General features: G+C 38.7%; 1 protein-coding gene across 1 annotated transcript; it reads left to right on the top strand.

Moving 5' to 3' along the window:
* Positions 1-20151: 20151 nt before the first annotated feature.
* Positions 20152-21859, top strand: LOC104114038 (protein TIFY 5A-like). The gene is made up of 3 exons (XM_009624381.4): positions 20152-20490; positions 20675-20771; positions 21527-21859. Exons 1-3 carry the CDS (start codon positions 20402-20404, stop codon positions 21734-21736), a joined length of 396 nt encoding a protein of 131 aa, XP_009622676.1. The 5' UTR covers positions 20152-20401; the 3' UTR covers positions 21737-21859.
* Positions 21860-22331: the final 472 nt, after the last annotated feature.

Raw genomic sequence — 22331 nt, 5'->3', positions numbered from 1 at the left:
AGGCTGTTAATGAACAGATGATCAAGGAATCCAGGGGTGCCAAGAAAACAAGAAAGCAAATTCCTATTGTTGAACCTGTAGTTGAGCTGGATGAAGAGGATGAGTCTGATCCTTCTCTGCATGCCAAGAAACCACCAGTAAAAAGAACTGTTGTTAAACTCACCAGGGAAACTGCCATCTCTAAGAAGGCCAGCAAAGGAAAGAAGAAGAGGGTTATACCTGATGTGCTTGACAGGCTGACTGAATTTAAGAATAGAAAAGTGTTGAATGTGAAGATACTTGTAAATACAGATGAGAAGGGTATGGCCTAGTTGCCTGACAAGATTGATCTGCAGTGATGTAGATATATGTTTGCTAAGCCATTTCCCCATGTGTGTGTGCCTGTTGTAGTTGAGTTTTATGCAAACTTCCAATTTGATGGCAAGGTGGTCAAGAGTTCATTAGGAGAATTTGATATTGAGTTTGATGCTAAAGAGCTTGGGCTGCTACTGAACATTCCTTCCCTAGGATTTGACAACTATCTGAAGAAGAAGTGGCCGACTATAGACAATAATGTGGGTACAGGCATTGTAGTCACCAGAAAATTTTCTCAAAAGTTTGAACTAGATGCTCCCCAGAAAGTGTAAAAGACTGACATGACTCATTTTCATAAATTGTTGTTTCACTTTGTGAACTCCTGCATTCTGCACAGATCTGAGAGAAGATGTGATTCCACCCTTCTTGACATGGATGTGATAGAACTATTGGATACAGGTAGAGCCATAAATCTTCCCAACCTGATGATTCAGCACATGGCAAGGGCTGCAAACACCTCCAAGCCTAAGCATGATATGCCTTATGACTTTATGCTAACTGAGCTAATTGACAAGCTCAACATTGCCTTGCCTGAGATGAAGTTTGGAGATTACAATGATGTTATGGATGTTGTTACACTCAAGCAGTGTAGTTATAAGGAGATCAAGGCTAGAAGGCCAACAGGTTCTGCTATTTTACCTGGTAGCAGCAGGGCAGCTGGGCTCTCTAAAAGGTTGGAATTGTCTCTTGAGGAGAATGCTAAGCTTAGAGAAGACAATGATGAGCTAAGGAAGGAAACCAGGCAACTTAGGGAGGAGCTTAGAAAAGATAGAGAGGCCCATGCCCAACAGATTTCCATCCTTGTGAAAGCCTTGACCCCTTCTTCTTCTCACCCATGATCCTGGTCCTTTACCCCTTGTCTCCAGTTTGTTGTTAACCCAGTGGTGCATTTCTTTTTGTTATTCTAGTTATGAGTAGGTTGCAAGATGTTTCAGTTTATTTTGTTCTAATGTTTTAGTTCAAGGCCCTAGGCTTAAATTGGCACTACTTAATATGAACTCTTTAATGTTGTTTACATGCTTCTCACATAGTTTTATCATCAACATAGTTTATTTGTCTTGATATTTCTTGAGCTTGTGATGTAGCCTCGATGGCTATGAATCTTGCATTAACCGTGCTTGGACTGTCTAACATCTTTTTATTTTTTTCGATGATGCCAAAAGGGTGAAGATAGAGTTTGGGTGCTTAATTTACAAGCTTGATGTACATAAGGTCACATTGTATTGGTGTGTGCTGTTGGTGTGTGTTGATGCTATTGTGATGAGATGATTATCTGGCTTATGCGTACAAAGTTTGTTATCATCAAAAAGGGAAAATTTATTAAGTATGGAGTTTTGATGATTAATAAAGTTTGTCCAGAGAATGTGCGCTAAGAACCAGGTCCTCAAGGTAGCTGATGAAGTACTTTAAGAACCATCTCAAGGTCACTATTGAAGGTTCTTACAAGGCAGTAACTTTTTTCCAAAGTTACTTGAATCCGAGTTTGCTGGAAGAAGGTTGTTAATGTGATAAGGGTCGTTGTCCAAGAAGATATGCTTGCATAAGTGATAGACAAGAGTCACAAGATTTGTGAAGTCCTTGGAACTGTAGGAGTCCTATCGAATGAGAAGTTGACTATGCATAGGACTCCTATAAGATCTCGGAGCCCAGTCAACTTAAATACTTTCTGGATGGACTGAGGATGATAATCCTTTTGCACATCAACTGTGGAACTACATTTTCAACACTTAAGTAGATTACTAGTCTAAGTGTTTTTCTTGAGTCAATTAGTGAATGTGTTTAAGGAAATCGAGTTGTAATCAAGTGTCATATATAATTTGTGAGTTGAAGTAATTGTTTGAGTTTGCAAGTTAGAATAACATGTAAGTCAATTAGTTGAAGTAAGAGAACTTGTGAGTATTGAGTTATAGGTCTTGTAATCGATACATTTAGCTCATTTGTTGCCAAAGACTCCTTTGAATTTATGGCAGCAGAATTCAAAATAATAGAGAAGAATGCAAAGGCCAAGAAGATCCTCATATGTGGACTTGATCCTGATGAGTACAACAGGTTATCTGCATGCTCTAATGCAAAGGAGATCTGGAATGCACTTCGAATTGCTCATGAAGGAACAAATCAAGTGAAGAGATCAAGGATTGAAGTGCTTATAAGGAACTATTAGCTTTTCTCCATGAAGGAGTCTGAACCCATCTAGGAGATAAGACCAAATAGGTAGTTAGAGCTTTGTAAATCTCAGATCTGTCAAGAGCAGCTGTTTAACTTGATAACCATAATTTTTCGAAGCTTGGGTTTCTAATATAGTACTCTCTCCGTTCACTTTTATTTGTCCATTATACTAAAAATATATTTTAACTTTGATATGTCCATTTTACCAAATCAAGATAAAGACAAAGTTTTTTCTTTGTTTTACCCCATATCACTAACCCAATCATTTCTCTATACTTTTTGATATGCTACCATTATTATGAGTAAAATTATAAAATATATATATATTTTTTTTTTAAAGGTAGTACAAAGTCAAAAGTGATTATTATTTTTGTGTTAAGTGCTTAATTTTGAGTTCCTTTTTGCAATGTTTGTCGGAATGAATTATGTGGGCAATCATGAAATTCAATCTCAGTGCATATGGTAAACATGTAATATCGCATGTATAGTATATTAGTATTAGAATGAGATCAAGTGCTTTCACATAGATCGTTGCCCAATTTGTTTTGATTTTTAATGGCATGCGTACTTAATTTAGTGTGCCACGACAACTGAATAACTTCGTACCATAAATTAACCATAATGCTTTATTTTGCAATATACATTTTATCTTTTTTTTCAGGCAGAGTACTATTCGAGTCAAATAAACACCGATACTTTATTCGAAAAAGGAAAAATAAAACATAAATTAAGGGCTTTGTGCCACATTCTTGAGACATACGCAAAGAAATATTCCTCTGTTCAACGGCATACTCTTCGACATCTTTAACTTTCCATCTCCACGTTTATTTACTTCCTTTTTTTCTTTCTTCTTTTGCTTTCTCTTTTATTTTATTGATTTTGTTTTCCTTGTAAAATTATCATGGGATATTAAAACCAAAAAGGATCTAATGTCTTTATTTAAATTAATATCAAAGATAATATTGATCGATTTTTTTCATGCACGTATTAGTATGAGGGACTAAATGGTATAAATATGTTTTGAAATAAATCACATTTTTCTTTTTTCCACTGTAGTTGGATCAAAGGATATAATTAACGATATGAGTTCAGTCTAATTAATGTTCAGCTCCTCCTAATAAAGAATTTCTTTATAAAAAAAAGAAGTACTGAAAATTTAAAATAAGAGGAGAATCAAAAAAATAAAAATACGTGCGCGTTCATGTTTAGGACCTCTTAAACATTATAAGAAGAATTGTAAGATTCACATAAACTCTTGGTTTCAATATGTGACCTCGGATTTGGCACTAGACCTCGTTAACAACTTCTAAATTTATAGCAAGTAATCTTTTAACCTATATTTATTCCTTGAGTAAATTATATTGAGTTGGAGATATTTACTAAGATGTTTGTATATGGTCGAAATAGATTTCGGTCTTCCTACGTTCGATCGAATTCGAGTGTTAAGAAGTCGGAACGAGATTTTGGGGGTGAGCTCTGAGGTCGGTACTAACGAACCTCGAGCCTGAAGGTCGCTCGAGGAGGCGGCTCGATAATCCTATCGATCCCGTGACCGAATCGATCCACAAGGCACTGCTTCGAGGTCGGAAATGCGCGACACCCATCTCAAAGGTCGAACTCGATCCAAGACCGAAGGGCCCGACCCAGTAACGAGTTCGAGCTAGTATCGAGCTCACAGACAAGAGCCGTTGCAACCACACCAACAAAGAGAATCTTAACGGGAATCAAGGAAGAGATAAGTTATCATGGGTCTTCCACTACATGTTTTATTTTATTATTTTTTGGTAATGACCCTCTTCTATAAAAGGGGGAATCCTTGTAAGCTAGAGGGGTGGAACATAAAAAAAAAAATCAGTTCCTCTAGATATTGATTGGAATCCCCTTGTGCTTGTTTTACTTATTCATTCTTTTTGCTTATTATTTTCGTTCTTATAGTCAACAATACACATATTTCCATTTCTCTACGCGATTTATATCAAATTGTATCGCATATCCTTAGAATCATCCACAAATCTAACGTTATTCGATTTTTTCGGTAAACAGTTTGGTGCCCACCGTGGGGCCAAGGGTAACAGTGATCGTTTGATATAAACCTAAAGTACACGCCAGTTTGCAACTTCAAATCAGCAATGGCTTCACCTATCGACCACGAAGTCGGCCTTCAAGATGAAACCAACAACTTGGCACCCGGGGCCGGAAGGCCACTCGATGAAGGCGCTGAGGCTCGAATCGAAGCACGCGAAATTCGAGCCGAAGAATCATTGGATGTCAATTCACAAATAGCTCTAGAGGCGAATCAGCGTTCTGAACCGGAAAGGAGCATTCATGGTGGTACTCGATCCGTAGCTCGAGACACCCATAACGTGGAGGAGATCGGAGTCAGCTTACGGATGATCTTTGAGATGTTACAAGCCCAGCAAATAGCGATAGCTCAGTTGCAGAGCCAAACTCAGGTACAAAGCAGGTCAGAGCCCAATCCGCTTCGAGAAGTCACCCATAGAACGGAACCAGCCATAGAGAAGCCAAATGAGCAAGAATCGGGGACTACTCCCGAAATTATTAAATTGCTCGAGGAACTCACAAAACGAGTCAAAGCCAACGATAAAAAAGTAGAAACATATAATTCCAGGGTCGACCAGATCTCGGGGGCTCCACCAATGATAAAAGGGCTAGATTCGAAAAAATTCATTCAAAAGCCTTTTCCCTCGAGTGCAGCCCCAAAACCAATCCCCAAAAAATTCCGTATGCCCGAAATACCCAAATATAACGGAACGACCGACCCCAACGAGCACATCACTTCTTACACGTGTGCCATCAAGGGCAATGATTTGGAAGATGATGAGATCGAATCTGTATTATTAAAAAATTTCGGTGAAACCCTGTCAAAAGGGGCAATGATATGGTATCATAATTTACCATCTAACTCCATTGATTCTTTTGCTATGCTTGCAGATTGCTTCATAAAAGCTCATGCCGGAGCCATAAAGGTCGAAACCAGAAAGTCGAACCTGTTCAAGGTAATGCAAAAGGATAACGAGATGCTAAGGGAGTTCGTAGCTCGTTTTCAAATGGAACGAATGGATCTGCCACCAGTCACAGACGATTGGGTTGTTCAAGCTTTCACTCAAGGTCTAAATGAGCGGAGCTCGAGGGCTTCGCGGCGGCTGAGGCAAAATCTAATCGAGTACCCAGCTATTACCTGGACCGATGTGCACAATCGATATCAATCCAAAATAAGAGTCGAAGATGACCAGTTGACTTCTAGGACCATTACGAAAAAGCAAAAGTTGACCAGAGATCGATACCAGCCATATAGCGGAAAGGATACTACTGCTGAGTATCTGTGGCCTCTTTAAAATCAACCTCGTACACAGGGAGGCTTTATCATTAAACGCATCTGTGATGATTATCAAGTTCGGTGCAAAGGAAATTACTTCATTATTTCATGACAAACAGTGTCTCAACTGGAAACGTTGTAAGGGCCAAACGGTCAAAACGAACCATGCTTATATAGTTGGCCCGAGCCCTGACGCAAAACATGAACCCATGTATAATGACCTGCAAAGAAAGCTCTCCTCCTTACCGATATTCTATGTTCAAGATTTATTATGCAAACAGGACAGAGTTAGAATCATTCACTCGATTGCCAAGTCTACGGGCTACCTTTATTTCGAGTTCGAGCAATCACTCACTCGACCATTAAGCCTATGGGCTACTTTAACTATTACGCCTACGGGCTACATTGCATCGAGTTCGAATCATTCACTCGATTGCCAAGCCTACGGGGTACCTTTATTTCGAGTTCGAGCAATCACTCACTCGACCATTAAGCCTACGGGCTACTTTAACTATTACGCCTACGGGCTACATTGCATCGAGTTCGAATCATTCACTCGATTGCCAAGCCTACAGGCTACATTTTTTCGAGTTCGAGCAATCACTCACTCGACCATTAAGCCTACGGGCTACTTTAACTATTACGCCTACGGGGTACATTGCATCGAGTTCGAATCATTCACTCGATTGACAAGTCTACGAGCTACCTTTATTTCGAGTTCGAGCAATCACTCACTCGACCATTAAGCCTACAAGCTACTTTAACTATTACGCCTACGGGCTACATTGCATCGAGTTCGAATCATTCACTCGATTGCCAAGCCTACGGGACACCTTTATTTCGAGTTCGAGCAATCACTCACTCGACCATTAAGCCTGCGGGCTACTTAAACTATTATGCCTATGGGCTATATTGCATCGAGTTTGAATCATTCACTCGATTGCCAAGCCTATGGGCTACCTTTATTTCGAGTTCGAGCAATCACTCACTCGACCATTAAGCCTACGGGCTACTTTAACTATTATGCCTACGGGCTACATTGCATTGAGTTCGAATCATTCACTCGATTGCCAAGCCTACGGGCTACCTTTATTTCGAGTTTGAGCAATCACTCACTCGACCATTAAGCCTACGGGCTACTTTAACTATTACGCCTACGGGCTACATTACATCGAGTTCCAATCATTCACTCGATTGCCAAGTCTACGGGCTACCTTTATTTCGAGTTGGAGCAATCACTCACTCGACCATTAAGCCTACGGGCTACTTTAATTATTACGCCTACGGGCTACATTGCATCGAGTTAGAATCATTCACTCAATTGTCAAGCCTACGGGCCACCTTTATTTCGAGTTCGAGCAATCACTCACTCGACCATTAAGCCTACGGGCTACTTTAACTATTACGCCTACGGGCTACATTGCATCGAGTTCAAATCATTCACTCGATTGCCAAGCCTACGGGCTACCTTTATTTCGAGTTCGAGCAATCACTCACTCGACCATTAAGCCTACGGGCTACTTTAACTATTACGCCTACGGGCTACATTGCATCGAGTTCGAATCATTCACTCGATTGCCAAGCCTACGGGCTACCTTTATTTCGAGTTCGAGCAATCACTCACTCGACCATTAAGCCTACGGGCTACTTTAACTATTACGCCTACGGGCTACATTGCATCGAGTTCGAATCATTCGCTCGATTGCCAAGCCTACGGGCCACCTTTATTTTGAATTCGTGCAATCACTTACTCGACCATTAAGCCTACGGGCTACTTTAACTATTACGCCTGCGGGCTACATTACATCAAGTTCGAATCATTCACTCGACTGCTAAGCCTACGGGCTACCTTTATTTTGAGTTCGAGCCATCACTCGCTCTACTATTACGCCTATGGGCTACATTATTTCGAGCAAAACTACTCATTTCTTCGAATTAAAACAAACACTTGACTATTTAAGCTGAAGGACGCTCGAGCCCGATAAAGCAAAGGGGACTACCCACGAGGCCCGAAGGCAACAGACATTTAAATTCAAACTATCTATTTAGTTTGAAAGGCCATTTTTCTTCAAAAAAGAAGAAGAAAGATTTGCATTTGCAAAATGTTTTGTACAGAAGCGGCGAAAACGCCATCAGAAGTTATCTGATTCAAAGCATGTTGGGCCTCATTGAAAAGACAAGAAGTCCCTCCGCATTCATCACTGATTGATCTTCTCCGGTCACCAAAGACCTAAGGTAACTGGCAATTCCCACCGGGGAAGAAAATATTCGGGTATCCTAGATAAAGTCGGGGATTATAAATACACATAAGATGATCGAGCATTACATACGTCATGGTCGGGATCGATAAAAATATCAGTGTATATCTGATCGAGCTGCTGGGAAATCATATCGTTTCTCGCCACATCCTTTTCCGAGAAACGAGGGGACTATCTGTATACGGTCGAAATAGATTTCGGCCTTCCTACGTTCGATCGAGTTCGAGTGTTAAGAAGTCGAAATGAGATTTTGGGAGTGAGCTCTGAGGTCGGTACTAACAAACCTCGAGCCTGAAGGTCGCTCGAGGAGGCGGCTCGATAATTCTATCGAGCCCGTGACCGAATCGATCCGCAAGACACTGCTTCGAGGTCGGAAATGCGCGACACCCATCTCGAAGGTCGAACTCGATCCAAGACCGAAGGGCCCGACCCAGTAACGAGTTCGAGCTAGTATCGAGCTCACAGACAAGAGCCGTTGCAACCACACTAACAAAGAGAATCTTGGCGGGAATCAAGGAAGAGACAAGTCATCATGGGTCTTCCACTACATATTTTATTTTATTATTTTTTGGTAATGACCCTCTTCTATAAAAGGGGGAATCCTTGTAAGCTAGAGGGGTGGAACATAAAAAAAAATCAGTTCCTCTAGATATTGATTGTAATCCCCTTGTGCTTGTTTTACTTATTCATTCTTTTTGCTTATTATTTTCGTTTTTATAGTCAACAATACACATATTTCCATTTCTCTACGCGATTTATATCAAATTGTATCGCATATCCTTAGAACCATCCACAAATCTAACGTTATCCGATTTTTCCGATAAACAATATCGTTTGGTTATAAGAATTAGGTATAACAATCTCGTAATAAAATATGAGTACTTTATTTCGTATTTGCTTGAATTTTATTTTTTGTTATAAGCAATTCTGAAATTATTTATACCACAATTGTATGCATATACATGGAACAATCCCAAGATTACTAGTCATTGGATAAAACAACAAAAATAATAAAGATGTCCTTCTCCCCAGGTTTTGTTAAGAAAATCAAACCTAAATTGAAAATAAAAATTTATTCAAATTTATCTAGTATAAAATCAAACACATACTCCATATATCACATTTTCAGTCCAATGGACTATCTGCAAATAATAATATATTCACTAAATAATCTCATGATTAGTTAATCCTGTTATTATAATTTCGATGTTATAATTGTTCACATATCAAGCGAATTTTAATAATTCAAAGCCCCTTAAATTTTCAAAAAGTACACGAAGTTAATTGTTATTTCTTGAGAATTGGGCGTAAGTTAAAACGCCAAACTCAGATGGGTGAAACAAACTTTTTAATAAATAATTTTTTTACTTTTTTGAAGATCATTTTAACTGTTTTTTTGGTGGATAGCTGTCATTAAATTCTCTTCAAATAAAACTGGATCTCAAACAATAACTATTGCAGTATAATTTCAGCTGCTCAACATAACCTCATTCAATTTTCTCCTACTTTTGTTTCCTTAAAATATATTCTCTCCGTTTCAATTTATGTGAATATATTTTTTTTTTAGTCCGTGCCAAAAAGAATGACATATTTCTCTATTTGGAAACAATTTATATTTGTGCAATGATTTATAACCAGACAAAATATATGTGCCTCATTTTGCATCACAAGTTCAAAAGTCTTTTCTCTTTTCTTAAATTTCGTGTCCGATCAAATGAGTTCACATAAATTGAAACAGAGTTAGTAGCCTAACTTGATACATTGTGATATAACAAAAATGTCACTTCACATATTATGAGTGATACATACATATAATTGTGCATGAACTTGCAGTATGCTTTTGTATACTTTCTCCTAATTTCTTTAGTTTCCCCGCCCACACCACAATATTTGCTAAGACTATTCTATTACACAAATTTTAGCCAAAAAATGAAAATACATATATGAATAAATGAACGTGCACCTCTCTCCGAAGAATGTGCCAAAAGAGAAATACACTAAAAGGGGAGTAGTAAAAAGCATGGGTTTCCAAATCTTTTAAAATCATTAGCGGCTTGATTTCGTTCAAACCTTTGATTTTCCCTGAAGAAGTTCTCTCTCGCTCTCTTTTTTGTTTATAACCATTTTTATCGAATTATCAATTAGGTATACTTTTCATAAAGATTTATTTGTAGTTACCTTATCAGTAATTGATATGATTATATAAATATGTTTACATTGTTAGCACATAGAAATTAAATTCACAAATTAATTGGTTTAACTTATATAAATAACAACGTAAGAATTATTATAGTACCATGTTTGATAATATAATGACCCGATAGATCATCTTTGAATTTAATAATTAATTCTCTGTTCTATAACCTCAAATAGCACCATTCACCTTTCCTCGACTTGTGTGCGCAGTCGGTAAATTTTTTCGAAAAGTTTTTAAGTGAAAAATTGATTAAAATGTGAAATGGAACTTCAAAACTTATTTGAGTTCACTTCGGTCAACATTTTGAGCAAACAAACTCGGATCAGTATTTTGACAGTTCCGGTAGGTCCGTATCGTGATTTGGGACTTGGGCGTATGCCCGGAATTTAAGATTTGAAGGTCCATTTGATATCGGAATTTGATAATTTTTGTATGGTTGGACTCGTCTCGGAACGGGTGTTCGGATTTCGTGAGTTTTTTGAGATTCGAGACGTGGGCTCCACTGTGAATTGTTTAGATGAATTTCGGATTTTAATTCGAAAAATTAGTAATTTTATATGAAATTAATTCCTACGATTCGTGTTAAGTATATTGAATTGTTTGTAACTAGATTTGAAGCTTTCAGACACTAATTCGCGAGGCAAAGGTTTATTAGAATCTTGAATTTAGTTGCGAAGCAAGGTATGTGTCGTGGTTAACATTGACTTGAGTGAGTAGGACTTATTTGTCTATTTGCTACATGATTTAATGTGCGGGTACAACGTATATTTGAGGTAACGAATACTTATGCGTTGTAGTTGAGTCAAAACATGCTAGTAAAATTTGTTTATTGTGAATAATTGCCTATTTAATTAAGATATTCATGTTTAAGTTATTATTGTTTATTTGATAATTTTTCATGAAATAATTGTTGAATATTTTGGAAGGTGAAGTTAGTATTCTGGTATTGAATTGATTGATAAGTATATATCCCCATATTTTAATACTCTTCCGAATTTATATTATTATTTTCATGGTAAGGATGAGTGTAAAAGCACGAAGGATGATGCCGTGCCAATTTCTCATTATTATTTATTGACTTATGAAGTGAGGAAGAGAGTTAAAGCATGAAGGGTGATGCCGTTCCATTTTCAAAGTGTGTAAAAGCACGAAGGGTGATGCCGTGCCAGAAGAGAGTTAAAGCACGAAGGGTGATGCTGTGCCAATCTTATTATTTATTTTTCAATTTATGGAAAGAATGAGAGTAAAAGTACGAAGGGTGGTGCCATGCCATTTTCATATTATCAGCTGCTCATTTTATTATTGATGAATTAATTGGCTACTACGTGACACTTCTCCTACTAAAATTTCTATATCATTCCCCTTCGCATGTTCCCTCCCAAATTTATAAATTGTTATTTATTGTGTTATTGTTGCTTCGTATTTATATATACTTGTACAGGTTGTTTACGTACGTGTCTTGTCATAGCATCGTTACTAGTTCGTCGAGGTTAGGCTCGATACTTACGAAGTACATGGTGTCAGTTGTACTCATACTACACTCTGCACTTCTCGTGCAGAATTTGGAGTTGGTCCCAACGGCGTACCATAAACTTGCTCGGATTCAGCTACTCAGAGGCGACTTAAGGTATAACTCTACAACGTTCGTAGTTCTGAAGTCCCCTTCTATCTTATCTTAGCTGCGTATTATCTTTCAATCAGCTTCAATTTTATTCAGACCTTTATTTGTATTATTCTAGTAGCTCGTGCATTTGTGACACCAGATTCGGGGATGTATTTGGATGGTTCGATTGTTATGGTCTTTCGCACTTTATTTTAGTAATTGACTTCCGTTTAATTTGATTTATTTAAAAATAGTTAAGATTATTTTAACGTTGGCTTGCCTAGCAAGTGAAATTTTAGGCGCCATCACAGCCGTGAAGGTGGGAGTCACGATCAAGCTTAGTAGAATCTGGAGGATCGGTATGGAAACATCTGTACTTATCTTTCAGAGGCTATGAAGTTTAGGAACAATATCACTTATTTCTTATTCTGTCATGCGATTCTAATTCTATCACGAATGATTGAACCATTCTATTCTTATTCTCTCGCAGATGGTGAGAAACGTAATACATCTACCGACGGACAGGGACCAGAACCTCCGGTGGCAACTATGACCAGGGGTATAGGCCGAGGCCGAGGTCGTTCCAGAAGCCATGACAGAGGCAGAGGCAGGCTCAATCTAGAGCTCGAACAACAGTACCAGTAGTGGAGCCTCATGTGGATCTTCAGGAGGAGGGTCCAGTTCAGACTGTACCCGTTGGACCAGTTCAGGTCCCGGGAGGATTCATAGCTACTCTAGTGCTCCAGGACGCTCTAGTCCGTTTGGTGAGTCTTATGGAGGGCGTGGCTCAAAATGGTACATTTCCAGTGGCACCAGCCGTCTCATAGGCTGGGGGAGGAGCACATACTCCTACTACTCCCCCTCCAGAGCAGATGGCTCCCCAGTATCAGGCTCCAGCAGCCCCGCCACTTGGGGTAGTTCTACCAGTTATTGCGGCACAGGCCGATGATAGACCCGCCATGTCTTCTAAGGCTTTATTGAGGTTGGACAAGTTTACTAAGCTCTTTCTAGTTCACTTCAGTGGTACACCTTCTGAGGACCCACATGATTATCTTCACCGCTGCCATAAGGTGTTGCGGAACATGGGTATAATTGAGACCAATGGGGTTGATTTTGCTGTATTTCAGATGACGGGTTCCGCCAAGAGGTGGTGGAAAGATTTTATGTTGACCAGACCAGCTGGGTCACCTGCACTGACTTGGGAGCAATTCTCACGGCTATTTCTAGAGAAGTTCCTCCCTATTACATTGAGAGAGGATTACCGCAGGCAATTTGAGCGTCTCCAGCAGGGCAGTATGACTGTTACTCAGTACGAGACCCATTTTGTGGATCTAGCCCGTCATGCTCTCCTCTTACTTCCTACTGAGGGAGAGAGGGTGAGGAGGTTTATTGATGGACTCACTCACCCTATAAGGCTTCATATGGCCAAGGAAACCGGAAGTGAGATTCCCTTTCAAGCAACTGCTAATGTTGATAGGAGGATCGAGATGGTTCTTGCACAGGAGAGGGGACATGGGTCTGATAAGAGGCCTCGTCAGTTCGGTAGGTTCAGTGGTTCCTCGTCTGGAGGCAGGGGTAATTTTGGTAGAGGCCATCCTCCTAGGCCTTTTCATTCAGTGCTCCAGGCATCCCACAGTGCTTCAGGTGGTCCCGACTCTCATATGCCTCATTTCGGCCAGCTAGCTTATAGTGCACCACCAACTCCTATTAGTGTACCTCTGACCCAGAGTCATCAGGGTGGTTATCTAGGTCGACATGGCCAGTTCCAGGGTCAGCAGTCACAACAGCCGAGATCTAGTTATACTTGTGGTAATCTGAGGCACATTGCTAGATTTTGCCCCAACTCTCAGGGTAGCATGCAGCAGTAGGGTTCTCGTGCTATGATTCCAGCGCTAGCTATTCCGCCACCCGCCCAGCCAGCTAGGGGCAGGGGTCAGACAGCTAGAGGTGAAGGTCAGGTCATTAAAGGTGGAGGCCAGCCAGTTAGAGGTCGTCCCACGGACGCGGTTCAGAGTGGTGGGCCCCAGCCCCAATTTTATTATTTCCAGCTAGGCCTGAGGCCGAGTCATCTAATGCCACAATCACAAGTATTGTTCCAGTTTGCCATATAGATGCTTCAGTTCTATTTGATCTAGGATCTACTTATTCTTATGTGTCCTCCTACTTTGCTTCATATCTGGTTGTGCCTCGTGATTATCTAAGTGTTTCTATTTGTGTGTCCACACCAGTGGGAGATTCTGTTGTGGTAGATCATGTCTATCGTTCGTGTGTGGTTATTATTGGGAGTCTTGATACCAGCTTGGATCTCCTACTTCTTGATATGGTAGATTTTGATGTTATATTGGAAATAGATTGGCTATCACCTTATCATACTATATTAGATTGTCACACCAAAATGGTGACCTAGCCATGCCAGGATTGCCTCAATTAGAGTGGAAAGGGATTTCTGGCCATTCTATCAGCAAGGTTATCTCTTATGTAAAAGCTCGGTGTATGGTCGAGTAGAGGTGTCTAGCTTATTTAGCTTATATTCGCGATCCTAGTGCGGATGTTCCTTCTATAGATTCAGTCCTAGTCGTCCGTGAGTTTCCAGATATATTTCCTGCAGATTTGCCGGTGATGCCAACCGACAGAGATATTAATTTTTGTATTGATTTGGCTCCGGGCACCCAGCCTATTTCTATTCCACCATACCGTTTGGCCCCGCCGGAGATGAAGAAATTGAAGGAGAAGTTACAAGACTTGCTTGATCAGGGATTTATTAGACCTAGCGTCTCGCCCTAGGGTGCACCAGTGTTATTTGTGAAGAAGAAAGATTGTTCAATGCGAATGTGTATAGATTATCGGCGGTTGAACAAGGCTACTATCAAGAATAAGTATTCGTTGCCAAGAATTGAAGACTTATTCGATCAGCTTCTGGATGCCAAGGTGTTTTCAAAGATTGATTTGAGGTCTGGTTACCATCAGTTGAAGATTAGGGCATCTGATGTCCCTAAGAAAGCCTTTCGGACTCGGTATGGGCATTATGAATTCCTAGTGATGTCATTTGGGCTAACAAATTCCCCAGCAGCATTTATGGATTTAATGAACCGGGTATTCAAACCCTATTTGGATTCTTTTGTGGCTGTATTCATTGATGATATCTTGATTTACTCCAGCAGTCGAGAGAAGCATGAGCAACATCTTCGAATTGTGCTTCAGACTTTGAAAAATAATCAGTTATATGCCAAATTCTCAAAATGTGAATTTTGGTTAGACTCAGTTGCCTTTTTGGGACATGTAGTATCGACTGAAGGCATAAAAGTGGATCATAAGAACATTGAGGCAGTTCAGAATTGGCCTAGACCTACTTTAGCTACAGAGATCCGGGGTTTTCTGGGTTTGGCAGGTTATTATCGCTGGTTTGTGGAGGGGTTTTCTTCCACAGCATTCCCACTGACCAAATTTACCCAGAAGGGTGCCCTATTCAGATGGTCAGACGAGTGTGAGTTGAGCTTTCAGAAGCTCAAGACCGCTTTAACTACGATGCCAGTGTTGGTATTTCCCACAGGTTCAGGATCTTATATGGTGTATTGTGATGCATATATCATTAGGCTTGGTGAAGTATTAATGCAAGATGGCAGAGTTATTGCATGTGCGTCATGACAGTTGAAGGTTCATGAAAAGAATTATCTTGTTCATGACTTAGAATTGGCAGCCATTGTTCATGCGCTGAAGATTTGGAGGCATTACCTTTACGGTGTCTCATGTGAGGTCTTTACTGATCATCGTAGCCTACGGTATCTGTTCAAATAAAAAGATCTCAATTTGAGGCAGAGAAGATGGTTGGAGTTGTTGAAAGACTATGATATCACCTTTTTGTATCACCCTGGAAAGGCTAATGTGGTGGTCGATGCTTTGAGTAGAAAGGCTGTGAGTATGGGCATCCTTGTGTATATTTCGGTTGGTGAGAGGCCGTTAGCTGCAGATGTTCAAACTTTGGCCAATCAGTTCGTGAGGTTAGATATTTTAGAGCCCAGTCAGGTTCTAGCTTGCACAGTCGCTCGGTCTTCTTTATATGAGCGTATCAGAGAGCGACAGTATTAAGATCCTTATTTGCTTGTCCTTAAGGACATGGTGCAGCACGGTGATGCCAAACATGTTGCTGTGGGGGAAGATGGAGTTCTGCGGATGCAAGTTCGTATTTGTGTGCCTAATATGGATGGGCTTCGTGAATTAATTCTTGAATAGGCCCACAGTTCCCGGTATTCCCTTCATCTAGGTGCCGCCAAAATGTATCAAGATTTGCGGCAACATTATTGGCGGAGGAGAATGAATAAGTATATAGTGGTATATGTAGCTCGGTGTTTAAATTGTCAACAAGTCAAGTATGAGCATCAGAGACCTGGTGATTTGCTTCAGAAGTTAGAAATTCCTAAGTTGAAGTGGCAGCGTATCACTATGGATTTTGTTTTGGGCTCCCACGGAGTCAGAGAAAGTTCGACGTAGTATGGGTCATTGTGGACAAGTTGACCAAGTCAGCACATTTCATTCCAGTTACAGTTACCTATTCTTCAGAGTGGTTCGCGAAGATTTACAACCGTGAGATTGTCCGCCTTCACGGTGTGCCCGTGTCTATCATTTCTGATCAAGGTACGTAGTTGACCTCGCACTTCTGGAGTGTTGTACAGCGTGAGTATGCGGGTTGAGTTGAGTACAACATTTCATCCCCGGACAGATGGACAGTCGGAGCCCACTATTCAGATATTGGAAGATATGTTTCACGCTTGTGTTATAGACTTTAGAAGCTCTTGGGATCAGTTTTTGCCACTTGCATAGTTTGCGTATAATAACAGCTACAAGTCGAGCATTCAGATGGCTCCATATGAAGCATTATACAGGAGGCGATATCGTTCATCCGTTGGCTTGTTTGAACCGGGAGAGGCTCGATTGTTGGGTACTGATTCGGTATAGGTTGCCTTGGATAAGGTCAAGGTCATTCAGGATCGACTTCGCACAGCTTAGTCTAGGAAAAAGAGTTATGTCAACCGTAATGTTCGTGATGCTGCATTCATGGTTGGATAAAGAGTATTGCTCCAGGTTTCACCTATGAAAGGTGTAATGAGATTCGGAAAGAAGGGCAAGTTTAGCCCTAGGTATATCGGACCCTTTGAAATTCTTGAAAGGGTGGGTGATGTAGCCTACAGGCTTGTACTACCACCTAGTTTATCAGCAGTTTACCCGGTGTTCCATGTGTCTATGCTCCAGAAATATCATGGTGATCCGTCCATGTGTTAGATTTCAGCTCAGTCCAATTGGACAAGGATTTGACTTATGAGGAGAAGCCGGTAGCTATTTTAGCCCGACAAGTCCGATAGTTGAGGTCTAGAGTTATCCATCAGTTCGAGTGCAATGGAGAGGCCAGCCGGTAGAAGCATATACCTGGGAGTCTGAGTCGGACATTCGGAGTAGATATCCACACCTTTTTACCAGCTCAGGTATATTTCTAATTTCGTTCGAGGACGAACGTTTGTTTTAGAGGTGGATAATGTGATGACCCGATAGGCCATCTTTAAATTTAATAATTAATTCTGTAATCTATAACCTCAAATAGTACCATTCAGCTTTCCACGACTTACGTGCGCAGTCCGTAAATTTTTTCGGAAAGTTTTTATGTGAAAAATTGATTAAAATGTGAAATGGAGCTTCAAAACTTATTTGAGTTGACTTCGGTCAACATTTTGAGCAAACAGACTCGGATCAGTATTTTGATAGTTCCGGTAGGTCCGTATCGTGATTTGGGACTTGGGCGTATACCCAGAATTTAAGATTTGAAGGTCCATTTGATATCGGAATTTGATAATTTTTATATGGTTGGACTCCTCTCGGAACGGGTGTTCGGATTTTGTGAGTTTTTCGAGATTCGAGATGCGGGCCCCACTGTGAATTGTTTAGATGAATTTCGGATTTTAATTCGGAAAATTAGTAATTTCATATGGAATTAATTCCTACGATTCGTGTTGAGTATATTGAATTGTTTATGACTAGATTTGAAGCTTTCGGACACTAATTCGCGAGGCAAAGGTTTATTGGAATCTTGAATTTGGTTGCGAAGTGAGGTAAGTGTCATGGTTAACCTTGACTTGAGGAAGTAGGACTTATTTGTCTGTTTGCTACGTGATTTAATGTGCGGGTATAACGTATATGTGAGGTGACGAGTACTTATGCGTTGTAATTGAGTCAAAGCATGTGGGTAAAATTTATTTATTGTGAATAATTGCCTATTTAATTAAGATATTCCTGCTTAAGTTATTATTATTTATATGATCATTTTTTATGAAATAATTGTTGAATATTTTGGAAGGTGAGGTCGGTATTCTAGTATTGAATTAATTGATAAGTATATATCCCCGTATTTTAATACTCTTCCGAATTTATATTATTATTTTTATGATAAAAAAGAGTGTAAAAGCACGAAGGGTGATGCCGTGCCAATTTCACATTATTATTTATTGAATTATGAAGTGAGGAAGAGAGTTAAAGCACGAAGGGTGATGCCGTGCCATTTTCAAAAAGTGTAAAAGCATGAAGGGTGATGCCGTGCCAGAAGAGAGTTAAAGCACGAAGGGTGATGTCGTGCCAGAAGAGAGTTAAAGCACGAAGGGTGATGCCGTATCAATCTTATTATTTATTTATCAATTTATGGAAAGAAAGAGAGTAAAAGCACGAAGGGTGGTGTCGTGAAATTTTCATATTATTATATGCTCATTTTATTGTTGATCCCAAATTTATAAATTATTATTTATTGTGTTATTGTTTCTTCGTATTTATATATACTTGTACATGTTGTTTACGTACGTGTCTTGTCATAGCATTGTCACTACTTCGTCGAGGTTAGGCTCGATACTTACGAAGTACATGTGGTCGGTTGTACTCATACTACACTCTCCACTTCTCGTGCATATTTTGGAGTTGGTCCCAGCGGCGTACCATAGACTTACTCGGATTCAGCTATCCAGAGGAGACTTGAGGTATAACTACACAGCATCCGCAGTTCTGAAGTCCCCTTCTATATTATCTTAGCTGCGTATTATCTTTCAAACAACTTGAATTTTATTCAGACCTTTATTTGTATTATTCTAGTAGCTCGTGCACTTGTGACACTAGATTCGGGGATGTATTTGGATGGTTCGATTGTTATGGTCTTCTGCACTTTATTTCAGTAATTGAATTCCGTTTAATTTGATTTGTTTAAAAATGGTTAAGATTATTTTAACGTTGGCTTGCCTAGCAAATGAAATGTTAGGCGTCATCACGGTCCTGAAGGTAAAAATTTCGGTTCGTGACAGGTAATTGACCGTATAACAAGAAACATTATTAATCATCGCATAATTTTCATTGACTTTATTTAACTCCGCATTCATGATATACCCGCATAATTTATACTCCTTCCATCTCAATTTATATGGCGGTTAACTTCGAGAGTCAAACAAGTTAACTTTAACCGTGAATTCGGACATAGAATCTTTAAGTTTTTTTAAATAAAATTTAAATATTTAAAAACTATTTAAAAGTACTATAAATCACAATAATTATTACATAATATAAAATATGTAAAAGACATATTAAAAATTTTACGACAAAAATACTCATTTGACTCTCTTAATCCGAGACAATTAAAGTACTTACTATATATAACAATAACTAAAAACTAAAAGGCCAATTTACATTAAATTTTCACATAATAATTCTTGCATTATTATTCATCATATAACAACTCATTTAATATTAATCATTATAATTCAGAGTATATATACAACAACTAGTCTTAAACCAAAGGAGCCCTATAAATAAATAAGCTCGTGAGCCGACTGATACACGTGCATGAACATGATACGCATTACTTATTACTTAATAAATAAGACGCAAAATAGAAATTGTAGGCCACAAGTGGCGGGTGCATAGGACTGAAAATGACGGAAATAACAAAAATAAAACGAGGAAAATCTTCATTTATCACGTGCTTTAGTTAGCATAGCGCAGCTGTTTAATTTGTGTTTGTGGGGAACGCCATCTTTCTAGACATATGTCCCTTTACACCTTCTTTAACGAAGTGTCCGTTTCGTGTTCAAAACGTCTATTTTTATCAACTGTATTAAAAACGTTGCTTTTACTTTTTCTAATACCCTAAGTGGACACCCCCCCCCCCCCCAAACTCCCACTATCCAAGAAAACCAACTTGTATATATATTCATTCAAATTTCCCTTTCTTCTTCATTAATTCTCTACTGTAATATCACAACTTTTCCAACTTCAATATCTTTATTCACTAATACTCTATATTTCTTGATTCCTTATCTCCCTCTTCTCACTCTCTCTCTCTCTCTCTCTCTCTCTCTCTCTCTCTCTCTCTCTCTCTCTCTCTCTCTCTCTATACATAAAAGAAAAGCTCCATTCATTCGCAGCTAGCTTTGATCAGTAGAGTTTGTGGCTGAAGTTAAAAGAAGATGAGAAGAAACTGTAACTTGGAGCTCAGGCTTATGCCTCCTTCTTTTTCCTTTTCTCCTAAGAATTGCACTACCCCCTACTTCTCAATGTAAGTCTCTTTCTCTCTCTCTCTCTCTCTCATGTTTGAGGTTTTATAAGTTTTTAAGTCTTTTCCCTTCTTGAATAGCAAGACAAAGGCATAGAGATACTACTAATCTTGTCTCCTTGTAAATTCCAATATGCATAATGTATTGAATATTTGCTTTTCTTTCATTTTTTTCTTCTATATATAGGGATAGGGAGGAAAAAGAAAGCACAGAAGAGAAGCAACAACAGCTAACCATATTTTACAATGGAAAACTTGTGGTTTCTGATGCTACTGAGTTTCAGGTATGTACTGTATTTGCAATTTTTTCTCTTTTTAATTTCTTTATATTTCTTCTTCTATTTTTTCCGGGTAGAAAGAAGTTAATTGTATGGACCCTTTGTGCACCCTTTGGTCAATCTATCATGACTTTGCATGTGTTGTTAAATGAAGGAAATCATCTTACCGTGTCGGCTGAATTGGAATTGTAATATTTGTACAATTTTTGTCGTTTTATAAGTATTATTTTCATGGAAGGTGGTCTCATTTGTTAAAGAATACTGAAATGAAATTTCATGAAAATTCTCATAAATCATTCGAATCCAATAAAGGAAAGAGATGGTGTCCTGCCCACTCCCCCCCCCCCCTTTGGGCAGGGGTAGGTGGTCAAGAGTTAACAAAAAACTGGAAGTATTTGGTTTAAAAAGATACTACTCCTACTATACTATGTTTTTATTATTCATTAAATACTAAAGGATCTAATTCTATATTTTGATCCAAAGAAATTGAGACCGTAAAAAGAATCATACTTTCATTAAACGTGTTTGTTCAAAATTAAGATAAGAGATTAATACTATTTCATAAATCCAAAGAAATTAAGTGTTATTTTTGTCATACTTATTGGATTTATTATCATTTTTCTGTATTCCTTTATATTATGTAGTCTTACCCCAATTCTTAGAGGAAATTAAAAGAGATATTCAGCACATTTCTTTGTAACAAATGAGTTGTTTGTTAATAAATCCTAGTAATTTATTTGTTTTCGTTTATTCAAATGCAGGCTAAAGCAATAATATATCTCGCAAGTAGAGAAATGGAGGAGAAAACAAAAATTCGGTCATCAATTTCAGAGTCATCATCACCAATTTCAGAGCCTTCGTCACCATTTTTACAATCTCCAGCTACTAATATTTCCATGAAGAGATCTCTACAAAGGTTTCTGCAGAAGAGAAAAAATAGAATTCAAGCAACTTCTCCTTATCATCACTAGTTTAGTTCCATTTGTACATATATTTTGTAATTTGCGGGGAGAAAATTGGATAGGTGGATTACTAAGCATAACACTAGTGTATCACTTAATTTTACTGTTTTAAATCAATACAATTTTTTCTCATATCTTATCTTTTTAGCTTAGAAGAACTCTCTCAAACCAGAGGTAGAGTTTGAAATCTACCATGATATCAAAGCTAGCGAATTTTAGCTTGGTCAAATATTTCTATGGCTATCCACTTCTTCCATCTTCTTCTCTTTCATTCTACCTCTCACCCCCAAATCTCCATACGAGTGCAAGAAAGTATATCCATTATATTTTTACCAGATCCAAGAAATGAAAAAGGACAAATAGACGTGTAAATATGAAGTTCATATAGGCAACACCTATTGGGATCGAAAATAACAAGACATCAATCGGAACTAACAAACAAACATTGAGCGATGATAAATCATACAACAAAAAAAATTATAGTAAAAAGGCATATTATATTATAATGCTCAATCCGTTCCAATTGACGTGAACTTGTTTGACTGGACACGGAGTTTAAGAAAAAATAAAGATTTTTGGAATTTGTGGTTCTAAACAATTCAAA

This window comes from Nicotiana tomentosiformis, chromosome 12 (assembly GCF_000390325.3).
Source record: "Nicotiana tomentosiformis chromosome 12, ASM39032v3, whole genome shotgun sequence".
In the NCBI taxonomy this organism is placed as follows: domain Eukaryota; kingdom Viridiplantae; phylum Streptophyta; class Magnoliopsida; order Solanales; family Solanaceae; genus Nicotiana; species Nicotiana tomentosiformis.
The sequence above is the reverse complement of the archived record's forward strand: the minus strand, read 5'-3'. Positions and strand labels throughout refer to the sequence as shown.

What these genes read in the sequence shown, in the direction of transcription:
- LOC104114038 (XM_009624381.4), top strand. Translation starts at nt 20,402, where the DNA reads ATGAGAAGAAACTGTAACTTGGAGCTCAGGCTTATGCCTCCTTCTTTT. An exon ending in ACTACCCCCTACTTCTCAAT is followed by an intron (nt 20,491 to 20,674) that starts GTAAGTCTCTTT and finishes TTCTATATATAG; the next exon opens with GGATAGGGAGGAAAAAGAAA. An exon ending in CTGATGCTACTGAGTTTCAG is followed by an intron (nt 20,772 to 21,526) that starts GTATGTACTGTA and finishes ATTCAAATGCAG; the next exon opens with GCTAAAGCAATAATATATCT.